Source organism: Salvelinus sp. IW2-2015, linkage group LG20 (genome assembly GCF_002910315.2).
Source record: "Salvelinus sp. IW2-2015 linkage group LG20, ASM291031v2, whole genome shotgun sequence".
Classification (NCBI taxonomy): Eukaryota; Metazoa; Chordata; class Actinopteri; order Salmoniformes; family Salmonidae; genus Salvelinus; species Salvelinus sp. IW2-2015.
Genome location: NC_036860.1, coordinates 46563834 through 46576695, shown reverse-complemented (window position 1 = coordinate 46576695; position 12862 = coordinate 46563834). Strand labels below are relative to the sequence as shown.

General features: G+C 43.0%; 1 protein-coding gene across 2 annotated transcripts; it reads left to right on the top strand.

Moving 5' to 3' along the window:
- The first annotated feature begins 285 nt into the window (after positions 1-285).
- si:ch211-284e13.9 (E3 ubiquitin-protein ligase RNF144A) lies at positions 286-12269 on the top strand. 2 transcript variants are annotated; one of them, XM_024012620.2, is made up of 4 exons: positions 286-329; positions 10833-10899; positions 11214-11259; positions 11564-12269. In XM_024012620.2, exons 3-4 carry the CDS (start codon positions 11233-11235, stop codon positions 12062-12064), a joined length of 528 nt encoding a protein of 175 aa, XP_023868388.1. In that variant the 5' UTR covers positions 286-329; positions 10833-10899; positions 11214-11232; the 3' UTR covers positions 12065-12269. The 2 variants fall into 2 exon arrangements, with proteins under 2 accessions (XP_023868388.1, XP_070305529.1); XM_070449428.1 differs by lacking the exon at positions 286-329 and having other exon boundaries at positions 10706-10899.
- Positions 12270-12862: the final 593 nt, after the last annotated feature.

The window sequence follows — 12862 nt, the reverse complement described above, 5'->3', positions numbered from 1 at the left end:
AGAGTAGTTAAACCCCTTTTTGCACAATTTGTTACTTTAAAGCTTTATTCTAAAATGAATGAAGAAAGTGCCTCAACATACACACAATACCCCATAAAAGCAAAAACCGATGTGTTAATTTATAAAAAATAAAACAAATACCGTATTTACATAAGTAATCAGATGCTTTGCTATGAGACTTGAAATTGAGCTCAGGTGCATCCTGTTTCCATTGATCATCCTTGGGATGTTTTTACACCTGTGGTAAAATCAATTGATTGGACATGATATGGAAAGACACAGTGGGTCACTCCAGAAACACCAGCGGCTGTCTCACTTGCACTCTTCAGGTAGGAACTCTTTATCAACTCATATAGTCCAATCAAACTACTGTATACTGTTTGTTACTTAAGCCAAAACGGAGCCAGCAGAATGTACAGTATATACATTTAGACTATTTTGTGTGATTGTAAATATCTTTGCCATCTTCCCTGATTGGCTGTGCCCATCTTCCTACTGTGTGAAGCAGAGAGAAGCTTCTGCTAGAAAAGAGGACTAATGAGTGCAAAGGAGGTTGCTACTGAATTGCATACAGTGCAATCAGAAAGTATTCAGACCACTTGACTTTTTCTACATTTTGTTACGTTACAGTCTTATAAAATGGATTTWAAAAAAAATCTACACACAATACGCCATAATGACAAAGCAAAAACAGGTTTAGAAATTGGGAATTTATAAAAATTTAAAAAAAGAACATTTACATAAGTATTCAGACCCTTTACTCAGTACTTTGTTGAAACAACATCGGCAGCAATTTCAGCCTCAAGTCTTCTTGGGAATAATGCTACAAGCTTGGCACACCTGTATTTGGGGAGTTTGTACTATTCTTCTCTGCAGATCCTCTCAAGCTCTGTCAAGTTGGATGGGGAGCGTCGCTGCACAGTTATTTTTGCTCCGTTCATCTTTCCCTCGATCCTGACTAGTCTCCCAGTCCCTGCCGCTGAAAACCATCCCCACAGTATGATGCTGCCACCACCATGCTTCACCATAGGGACGGTGTCAGGTTTCCTCCAGACGTGATGCTTGGCATTCAGGCACAGAGTTCAATCTTGGTTTCATCAGACCAGAGAATCTTGTTTCTCATGGTCTGAGAGTCCTTCAGGTGCCTTATGGTAAACTCCAAGCAGGCTGTCATGTGCCTTTTACTGAGGAGTGGCTTCCGTTTGGCCATTACCATAAAGGCCTGATTGGTGGAGTGCTGCAGAAATGGTTGTCCTTCTGGATGGTTCTCCCATCGCCACAGAGGAACTCTGGAGCTTTGTCAGAGTGACCATCYAGTTCTTGGTCACCTCCCTGACCAAGGCCCTTCTCCCCCGATTGCTCAGTTTTGCCGGGCGGCCAGCTCTAGGAAGGGTCTTGGTGGTTCCAAACTTTTTCCATTTAAGAATGATGGAGGCCACTGTGTTCTTGGGAACCTTGAATGCTACAGAAATGTTTGGTACCCTTTCCCAGATCTATGCCTCAACACAATCCTGTCTTGGAGCTCTATGGACAATACCTTTGACCTCATGGCTTGGTTTTTGCTCTGACATGTACTGTCAACTGTGGGAGCTTATATAGACAGGTGTGTGCCTTTCCAAATCATGTCCAATCAATTGCATTTACCACAGGTGGACTCCAATCAAGTTGTAGAAACAGGATACACCTGAGCTCAATTTCGTGTCTCATAGCAAAGGTTGTGTGAATACTTATGTAAATAAGCTATTCATGTTTTTTATTTTTTATTTAAAAAAAATTAAATCAAAAAACCTGTTTCCACTTTTTCATTATGGGCTATTGTATGTAGATTAATTAGGATTTTTATTTATTTAATCCATTTTGGATTGAGGCTGTAACGTAACACAATGTGGAAAAAGGGAAGGGGTCTGAATATTTTCCAAATGCGCTGTATATGTAGAAACTGCTTCTTCAATATAAATCCTAGCTCACACTTGTAGGCAATGTTAAGATCACTTTATTGATCAATTGTACATAAGGTCTCCAACGAAAATGTGACTTCCGTTTTTAACCTAACAGATCCTAAAGACATGCACAGGTTTTGAAGCAGCGCGGGGGGCTGCTGCATTGGACACCCTGGGAGTTGTTGTTGTTTGGGGTTAAGTGCCTTACTCAAGGGTATAATAGCAGACAAATCTAGGATTTGAAACCAGCAACCCTCCGGTTTCCAGCTCACTTCCCGATATATATTTTTTCCCGTCGGACCCGGAATTCAAACTGGTAACCCTCCGGTTCCTGGCTCGCCCCTCTAACCGCTAGGCTACCTGCCGCCCTATTTAAGCTCATGTGCAGAAACACGTCATCGGTCTAACGGTCGGGCCCTGCTATCCGGGGTCCTTGGAACGTCCAACTCTGACATCACGTCGTTGAAGTTTTCATTTGTAATGGTTAAGGTGAGGGTTAGAGTTAGTTATGGGTAGGGTAGGGTAAGTGTAGGGGTTAAGGCGTCTGCATACTACGTTTGGTTTGGTCCTAGCAGAACTCGGCGAGACGAACGGTCTTGTTCGACAGTGCAGATGACTGCCGACTGAAAGATCTACAAATCACCTTGCATCATAAATAATAATTATTATTTGGCAATCAGTCAGTCACAATTTTCCCATCATACATCATGGTTGTGATGCTTTCAAATGGCCAACTTCTGTGCCTCACATACTCGCTTAAAGCTGCAATATGTAACTTTTTGGGCGACACGACCAAATTCACATAGAAATGTGTGTTATAGCAATGTCATTCTCATTGAAAACAAGTCTAAGAAGTGGTAGATCTGTTCTATGTATGCTATTTCTATGCATCTCGTTCCTAATTTTCGTTTTTTGCGTCTTTTGCTTTCGGTTTTGAACACCAGCTTTAAACAGCTGAAAATACAATCTTTTTGGTTATGGAAAATATATTTCACAGCGGTTTAGATGGTACAAGGTGCGGCAGGTAGCCTAGTGGTTAGAGCGTTGGGCCAGTACCCGAAAGGTTGTTGGATCGAATCCCCGAGCTGACAAAGTAAAAAGCTGTAATTATTCCCCTGAGCAAGGCAGTTAACCCACTTTTCCCCGTGCACTGAAAACGTGGATGTCGATTAAGGCAGCTCTCTGATTCAAAGGGGTTGGGTTAAATGCGGAAGACACATTTCAGTTGAAGGCATTCAGTTGTACAACTGACTAGGTATCTCCCTTTCCCTTACAATGATTGTCTATACATTGATTGTTTTGTCACATGAATTGAAATTAGGCCACTATTAGAATTTTAGCAACCAGGGAATGGCGGAGCCAACAAATCAAAATCAAATCAAACTTTATTTGTCACATACAAGTGTAGGCCTTACCGTGAAACATGCTTACATGCCCTTAACCAACAGTGCAGTTCAAGAAGACTTAAGACAATATTTACCAAATAAAGTAAAGTAAAAAATTATAAAAAGTAACACAAAATAACAATAACGAGGCTATACCGGTACCGAGTCAGTGTGCAGGGGTACAGGTTAGTTGAGGTAAATTGTACATGTAGGTAGGGCTGAAGTGACTATGCATAGATAATAAACAGCAGTAGTAGCAGTGTACAAAACAAATGGAGGGGGGGTGTCAATGTAAATAGTCCGGTGGACATTTTATTAATTGTTCCTAGACTTGGTGCTCTGGTACCGCTTGCCGTGCAGTAGCAGAGAAAAGTCTATGACTTGGGTGACTGGAGTCTCTGACAATTTTATGGGCTTTCCTCTGACACCGCATATTATATAGGTCCTGGATGGCAGGAAGCTTGGCCCCAGTGATMTACTGGGCCGTACGCACTACCCTCTGTAGTGCCTTACGGTCGGATGCCGAGCAGTTGCCATACCAGGCGGTGATGCAACCGGTCGATACCTCTTCAAAATTGTCTTTGTGTGTTTGGACCATGATAGTTTGTTGGTGATGTGGATACCAAGGAATTTGAAACTCTCGACCCGCTCCACTACAGCCCCGTCGATGTTAATGGGAGCAGCAAGGCTTAGTGCAACATGGCAGTGTTGCCATTGTTTTTAACAGTTGTTCATTATATATATGTTTTATTTCACCTTTATTTAACCAGGTAGGCCAGTTGAGAACAAGTTCTCATTTACAACTGCGACCTGGCCAAGATAAAGCAAAGCAGTGCGACAAAAACAACAGAGTTACACATGGGATAAACAAACGTAGTCAATAACACAATAGAAAAATCTATATACAGTGTGCAAATAAAGATTAGGGAGGTAAGGCAATAAATAGGCCATAGTGGCAAAATAATAAAAATGTTGCATTAACACTGGCGTGATAGATGTGCAGATGATGATGTGCAAGTAGAGATACTGGGGTGCAAAAATAAATAACAATATGGGGATGAGGAAGTTTGGTGGGCTATTTACAGATGGGCTGTGTACAGGTGCATTGATCGGTAAGCTGCTCTGACAGCTGATGCTTAAAGTTAGTGAGGGAGATATGTCTCCAGCTTCGGTGATTTTTGCAATTCGTTCCAGTCATTGGCAGCAGAGAACTGGAAGGAAAGGCGGCCAAAGGAGGAGTTGGCTTTGGGGATGACCAGTGAAATATACATGCTGGAGCGCGTGCTACGGGTGGGTGTTGCTATTGTGAGCTGAGATAAGGTGGGGCTTTACCTAGCAAAGACTTATAGATGACCTGGAGCCAGTGGGTTTGGCGACGAGTATGAAGCGAGGGCCAGCCAACGAGAGCATACAGGTCGCAATGGTGGGTAGTATATGGGGCTTGGTGAAAAAACGGATGGCACTGTGATATACTACATACAATTTGCTGAGTAGAGTGTTGAAGACTATTTTGTAAATGACATCGCCATAGTCAAGGATCTGTAGGATAGTCAGTTTTACGAGGGTATGTTTAGCAGCATGAGTGAAGGAGGCTTTGTTGCGAAATAGGAAGCCAATTCTAGATTTAATTTTGGATTGGAGATGCTTAATGTGAGTCTAGAAGGAGAGTTTACAGTCTAACCAGACACCTAGGTATCTGTAGTTGTCCACATATCCTAAGTCAGAACCGTCCAGAGTAGTGAGGCTAGTCGGGCGGACGAGTGCGGGCAGCGATTGGTTGAAGAGCATGCATTTAGTTTTATTAGCATTTAAGAGCAGTTGGAGGCCACGGAGGGAGTGTTGTATGGCATTGAAGCTCGTCTGGAGGTTTGCTAACACGGTGTCCAAAGAAGGGCCAGAAATATACAGAATGGTGTTGTCTGCGTAGAGGTGGATCAGAGAATAACCAGCAGAAAGAGCGACATCATTGATATATACAGAGAAAAGAGTCGGCCCGAGAATTGAACCCTGTTGCACCCCCATAGAGACTGCCAGAGGTCCGGAACACAGGCCCTCCGATTTGACACACTGAACTCTGAGAAGTAGTTGGTGAACCAGGCGAGGCAGTCATTTGAGAAACCAAGGCTATTGAGTCTGCTGATAAGAATGTGGTGATTGACAGAGTCGAAAGCCTTGGCCAGGTCGATGAAGACAGCTGCACAGTATTGTCTTTTATCAATGGCGGTTATGATATTGTTTAGGACCTTGAGCGTGGCTGAGGTGCACCTGTGACCAGCTCGGACACCAGATTGCATAGCGGAGAAGGTACGGTGCGATTCGAAATGGTCGGGTATCTGTTTGTTGACTTGACTTTCAAAGACCTTAGAATGGCAGGGCAGGATAGATATAGGTCTGTAACAGTTTGGGTCTAGAGTGTCTCATCCTTTGAAGAGGGGGATGACCGTGGCAGCTTTCCAATCTTTACGGATCTCAGACGATACGAAAGAGAGGTTGAACAGGCTAGTAATAGGGGTTGCAACAATTGTGGCAGATTGTCTAGCCTGGCTGATTTGTAGGGGTCCAGATTGTGCAGCTCTTTCAGAACATCAGCTATCTGGATTTGGGTGAAGGAGAAGCGGGTGGGGGGGGGGATTGGGCAAGTTGCTGCGGGGGGTGCAGAGCTGTTGGCCGGGGTAGGGGTAGCCAGGTGGAAAGCATGGCCAGCCATAGAAAAATGCTTTTTGATATTCTCGATTATCGTAGATTTGTCGGTGGTGACAGTGTTTCCTAGCCTCAGTGCAGTGGGCAGCTGGGAGGAGGTGCTCTTGTTCTCCATGGACTTTACATTGTCCCAAATTTTGGGGGAATTTGTGCTACAGGAAGTAAATTTATGTTCTGAAAAAGCTAGCCTTTGCTTTCCTAACTGACTGTGTATATTGGTTCCTAACTTCCCTGAAAAGTTGCATATTGCGGGGGCTATTCGATGCTGATGCAGTACACCACAGGATGTTTTTGTGCTGGTCAAGGGCAGTCAAGTCTGAGGTGAAGCAAGGGCTATATCTGTTCTTAGTTCTCTTAGTTGAATGGGGCATGCTGATTTAAGATGGTGAGGAAAGCCCTTTTAAAGAATAACCAGGTATCCTCTACTGACGGGATGATGTCAATATCCTTCCAGGATACCCGGGCCAGGTCGATTAGAAAGGCCTGCTTGCTGAAGTGTTTTTGGGAGCGTTTGACAGTGATGAGGGGTGGTTGTTTGACCGCGGACCCATTACGGACGCAGGCAATGAGGCAGTGATTGCTGAGATCCTGGTTGAAGACAACAGAGTTGTATTTAGAGGGCAAGTTGGTCAGGATGATATCTGAGGGTGCCCGTGTTTACGGATTTAGGGTTGTACCTGGTAGGTTCCTTGATAACTTGTGTGAGATTGAGAGCATCTAGCTTAGATTGTAGGACGGCCGGGGTGTTAAGCATATCCCAGTTTAGGTCATCTAACAGTACGTACTCTGAAGATAAATGGGGGGAAATCAATTCACATATGGTGTCCAGGGCACAGCTGTGGGCTGATTGGGGTCTATAACAAGTGGCAACAGTGAGAGACTTATTTCTGGAAAGGTGGATTTTTAAAAGTAGAAGCTCGAGTTGTTTGGGCACAGACCTGGATAGCATGACACATCTCTGCAGACTATCTGCAGTAGATTGCAACTCCTCCCCCTTTGGCAGTTCTATCTTGACGGAAAATGTTCTAGTTGGGGATGGAAATTTCAGAATTTTTGGTGGCATTCCTAAGCCAGGATTCAGACATGGCTAGGACATCAGGGTTGGCGGAGTGTGCTAAAGCAGTGAATAAAACAAACTTCGGGAGGAGGCTTCTAATGTTAACATGCATGAAACCAAGGCTTTTACGGTTACAAAAGTCAACAAATGAGAGCGCCTGGGGAACATCACCAGAGGAACAGAGGAGTAGGATAAGGGTACGGCTAAGGGCTATAAGAACTGGTCGCCTAGTGCGTTCGGAACAGAGAGTAAAAGGAGCAGATTTCTGGGCGTGGAAGAACAGATTCAAGGCATAATGTACAGACAAGGGTATGGTAGGATGTGAGTACAGTGGAGGTAAACCTAGGCGTTGAGTGACGATGAGAGGTTACATCTTTGGAGGCACCAGTTAAGCCAGGTGAGGTCTCCGCATGTGTGGGGGGTGGGACAAAAGTGCTATCTAAGGCATGTTGAGCGGGACTGAGGGCTCTACAGTAAAATAAAACAATAAGAATTAGCCAAGACAGCAGTAGACAAGGCATATTGACATTAGAGAGAAGCATAAAGCAATCACAGGTGTTGATCGGGAGAGCTAAGACAACAACGGGTAAATGGCGATGAATGGGCAGAGCGGGTCAGTTAGGTACATACAGGACCTGAGTTTGAGGCTGGGGCCGACAGATAAGCAAAATGAGGTACCGTGTTATTGAAACAGTCCAGGGGGCATCAGCTGTGTAGCCGAGGGATCATAGGGTCCAATGAGCAGCAATAGGTAAGTCAGGGAGACGTTTGGTAGTCACTACTACGCTAGGCGAGTGGGAGACACGGCGTTCAGAAAGCTAGCGGTCCGGGGCTAGCAGATGGGTCTTCGGTGACATCGCAACGGAAAAGCCTGTTGAAACCACATCGGACGATTACGTCGGCAGACAAGGCGAAATGGATTTGCGGGGCTCCGTGTCGACAATAAAGGGTCCAGGCCAATTGGCCAAAGAGGTATTGTAGCCCAAGAATTAGCTGGTATATGGGCCTAGCTCGAGGCTAGCTCAAGGCTAACTGGTGCTTGCTTCAGGACAGAGGCGTTAGCTAACAGTAGCCACTCGGTTGCAGCTAGCTAGCTGCGATGGTCCGGTTTAATGATCCAGAGCGGCAGGAATCCGGTGATGTGGTAGAGAGAAGCAGTCCGATATGCTCTGGGTTGATATCGCGCTGTGCAGACTGGCAGGTATTGTCCGAGCTAAAGCTGGCTGCTGTCAGAGCTAAAGGTGAAGACCGCTAGCCGTGGCTAACAATGGAGGTTCCAGTTATAAGGAATAAAAATAGCAGATCCGTACCACATTGGGTGAGGCGGGTTGCAGGAAAGTATATTTAGTTCGTAGATAGAAAGTGAGATTAAAATATATACGAAAAAACGGCTATTTACACAGGTTAAGACACAGGATAAGACAAACACACGTCCGACTGCTACGCCATTTTGGGGAAAAAATAAAGATGTCTCCAACCCCCATTTCACACACTCACAAACTGAAAATATGTGTGTACAATAAATTGGGGAGAGAGACTTAAACATCACATTAATTTGTACATAATGGGCGTGTTCGAGCAGATCACTTTTGTCAAATCAGTGAACATTGTTGGTCACCGTCTTTCAAAATGTGTTGCACTATGGGGATCAGAATTTACCGACTTGCACATACATGTCGACTGCATGAACTTTACAAAAATCAAGTGATCACGATTGAGGGTATTTTCGTCCATATCGGCTGAACCGTTTAGAAATTACAGCACTTTTTATACATAGTCCCCTCATTTTAGGGGACCAAAAGTACTGGGACCGAGAGACTGAAAAACAGCTTCTATCTCAAGGCCATCAGACTGTTAAATAGTCATCACTAGCCGGCTGCCACCCGGTTATGCAACCCTGCACCTTCCAGGCTGCTGCCCTATGTACATAGACTTGGAATCACTGACCACTTTAATAATGGAACACTAGTCACTTTAATAATGTTTACATACTGCTTTACACATCTCATATATATATACTGTATTATATTCTACAGATTTTTTGTCAATGCCACTCCGACATTGCGCGATCTAATATTCTTTACTTTTAGATTTGTGTGTATTGTTATGAATTGTTTTAGATACTACTGCACTATTGGAGCTAGGAACACAAGCATTTCGCTACACCTGCAATAACATCTGCTAAATATGTGTATGTGACCAATACGATTTGATTTGACAACTTGACTGATGTGTATTAAAGTTGTCAAAAGTTTAGTAGGTCCCATATTCCTAGCACGCAATTATTATATCAAGCTTGTACAAGCTTGTACAAAATAATCTGAAACACAACCTAAAACAAACAGCAAATGCAGTCAATGTTAAATAATGTTTTGTTCATTTTGGATTCAGTTTTAGTGTAAATAAGAATAGAATATGTTTCTAAACATTTTTACATTAATGTGGATGCTATCGTGATTAGGGATAATCCGTAATGAATTGTGAATAATGATGAGTGAGAATGTTAGACATACAAATATCATACCCCCAAGATATGCTAACCTCTCACCATTACAACAACAGGGGAGGTTAGCATTTTTGGGGGGATATGACATTTATGCCTAACTTTCTCACTCATCATTATTCACGATTCATTCATTCAAAACAAACAGCAAATGCATCCAACAAGTCTGTAGAGTCACAAGCTTGATGTCATTTCGTACTAGGAATATGGGACCAAATACTCAACTTTTGACTACTTTAATACACTACAAATTAATTTGTCTCAATACTTTTGGTCCTCTAAAATGGGGGGACTATGTACAAAAAGTGCTGTAATTTCGAAGCGGTTTACCCGATATAGATGAAAATATCCTCAAATGAAATTGTATCATTTAAAATCCAAAGTGCTGGAGTACAGAGCCAGAACAACTAAAACATTTTCACTGTCGCAATACTTTTGGAGCTCACTGTCTCTACCACAAATACCTTGTACCTCTGCATATTGATCTGGTACTGGTACTCCCTGTATAAAGCATAATTCTTGTGTATTTAATTTTATTTCTCTTTTGTTACTATTTTGTGTTATTATTTTTTAATTCTGCATCATTGGCAAGGGCTCGTAAGCAAGCATTTCACGGTAAAATCTACACCAGTTGAATTCGACGCATGTGACAAATAAAATTTGATTTGATAAAAGTCCGACTGTAGACGCTACACAACACTAGAGGGAGCCAGCAGCATTGCTTTTACTGGCACCTCAGCCTAGAAGCAGCCAACAGAGAGACTGATAGGAAGGCTACTGGCACCTCAAAAGTTTTACAGGTGTCATATCTTAATTTGATCACTCTGTTGTCACTGAGAGTGTTCCTGCACCTCAGGAAATTAAAATAAACCATATGATTTACATAAATTCACTGAAAACCCGCAGTTCTTTCTCTCTCGTGTTCAACTACACTTTTAAAAGTTAATGGAAAGAGCCAATGGCACTTTAACAATTCATGTTCACAGCAACAGGAAATAAATGTATACTGTATGTACTGTAATTACCAGAGTTTATAAATGTGCAGGGTGTCATGTATGTATTACAGGGTTCAGAAAGTATGGTGGTGTAGTAGTGAACAAAAATGCAAGATCACTCTGCATTAGACCCAGTTTGTTCAAAGTGAAAGTGAAAATGTAATGGCCATGTAAAGTAACTTTCAGTTCAAGTCCTGGAATTACCCCCGCTCTGTGAAATGAAATGCAAAAGCACATATCGTCCTCTCACAGTGGATTCGTGAAGAGAAAGGAAGACGAGCTGACGTTTTTTCTGTTGGGACTGACTTATGATTAAAAGGTAATACAAAATGATTGTATGTCATTGGTATGTTTGCAGATTGATAGATCGATGTCTAATAAGGAGTGTACGTCCAAGTAAATCAAGTAGTTCATAATCAATCTTTGAACTGTGTTCTTTGATTCTTGAGATATGTGTTTTGAAATGACAGTATGTATTGCATCTTCACAAGGAATCTCTTTAAATGTGGTTAATATAGCAATCAATAAAAAGGCATGTTCCTGGAAGTTTCATAGAATAGAAGAGCCCTTTACTTAGAATACATCTACCTAATTTCACTTGACCCTCTTTACTGTAATGTTCTATTTCCCTAGCCTCTGAGGACAGTTGATAATGAGTGGCTCACTCCTGCTCGCACAGGTAAGCTGTGTAACACTTCCACAGAGACAAAGTACGGCTTCAGCGCCTTGTACTCACTATTTTTGGTGCCAATCAAGTCGGGCTGTCCAGAGCCACTATAGGACAGCATTAAGTTATTAAGATGTATTCTTGTCCACAGTGTAAGGTTGAGCATTTCAATGGCTATGTGTTATGTGCACACGTCAAAATGTGATATGTTTATTGACCCACACTATTTACAGACAATTGAATCAATAGGTTGTTCATCTTTATCTCACAACTAATGGTTTATGACATATGTCTCTCTCTTTCCCCGCCTCACCAGTCCGTTCCGCCAACCCCACTGAAGTGCCCCAGGTGCCACCAGGCTGGGGCCAGAAAGGTCAAAGGTCAGTGTGCTGTGTGTCAGCGCTGCTCCGAGGCCCTGCGCCGTGTCTACCAGTTCTGCTGGGCCTGTGGGAGAGAGTGGCACCAGTCAGGAGGAACCCTGGAGGGTCAAGGGGTCCATTTCTCCTGCCCTCTGCCAGGCTGTGCCCTCAGGGCTGCCCTCCTCTCCCCAGAGGTCATAGTTGATCCATGCAGTTCAGCCCAGGGATGCCCCTTCTTCAGGGCCTGTCCTCAGTGTAAGGCCATCCTCACTCACACTGGAGAGGGATGCTCCAATATCATCTGTCCACACTGCCAAAAGGAGTTCTGCTTCCGCTGCTTGAAGAAGGAGTGCTATTATTATGAAGAGGAAGATGATGATGATGATGATGATTTTGAGTATCCTTTACCATGCACTGTGGTGGATAACAGTCAGTCTCTCAGAGAGTTGGAACTGTAGGGGCTATGCAACGGTCTGTAGAACATAATTTACGGCCTCATTCATTACCACTTGCAAAAGGAAATCATCTTGATTGTAATTACTATTGGAATTATTATATTAGTTCTATGGTACAAAGACATCATATTGCTATGCTGCATTGCTTCTATGGATGCCAAGGGAAGCCAGACTTCTCAAAAAAAAAAAAAAGAAATAAACATAAAAAATCATTTATATATAGTTTCTCTGTGTTTTCATATTTTTTTTTCAATTCGCAAAGGCTGAATGCACAGTATCTCACCTGAGAAAGCATCAGAGTGAGCAAAACAGCGCCCCGTGATGGCCATCTATCTGATTCTGTCTGGTCATAAAGAGTATGACATTGTTGCCGTCCAAAACATTGAATGCAAGGGAAAGAATAGCCAATCAGCGTTAAGCTAAACTGAGTGAGCTCAGCTGTGAATGGTCCTTGCACACCAAAAAAAGTCTCAAGGGAAGCCAGTTTAGATTTGACTTTACTCCTATCACATCGCATGAAGAGAAATATGTCATTGACAGAAACAATTTGAATTGTTGCATCTTATTGTGTTGTTGTCCTAGCTAATATGTTGRGTTGTTAGCTAGCTAAAATCGGCCCTTTCCTAAATTAGCCATGGATGAAGATAGGGATTTGGACTTGTGGTTTTACTTATTTCTCCGTACTGGCCAGTGATCATGGCTCACATTAACATCATCATGCCGGAAACCCTAGACCCACTCCAATTAGCATACCGCCCCAACAGATCCACAGATGACGCAATCTCAATCGCACTCCACACT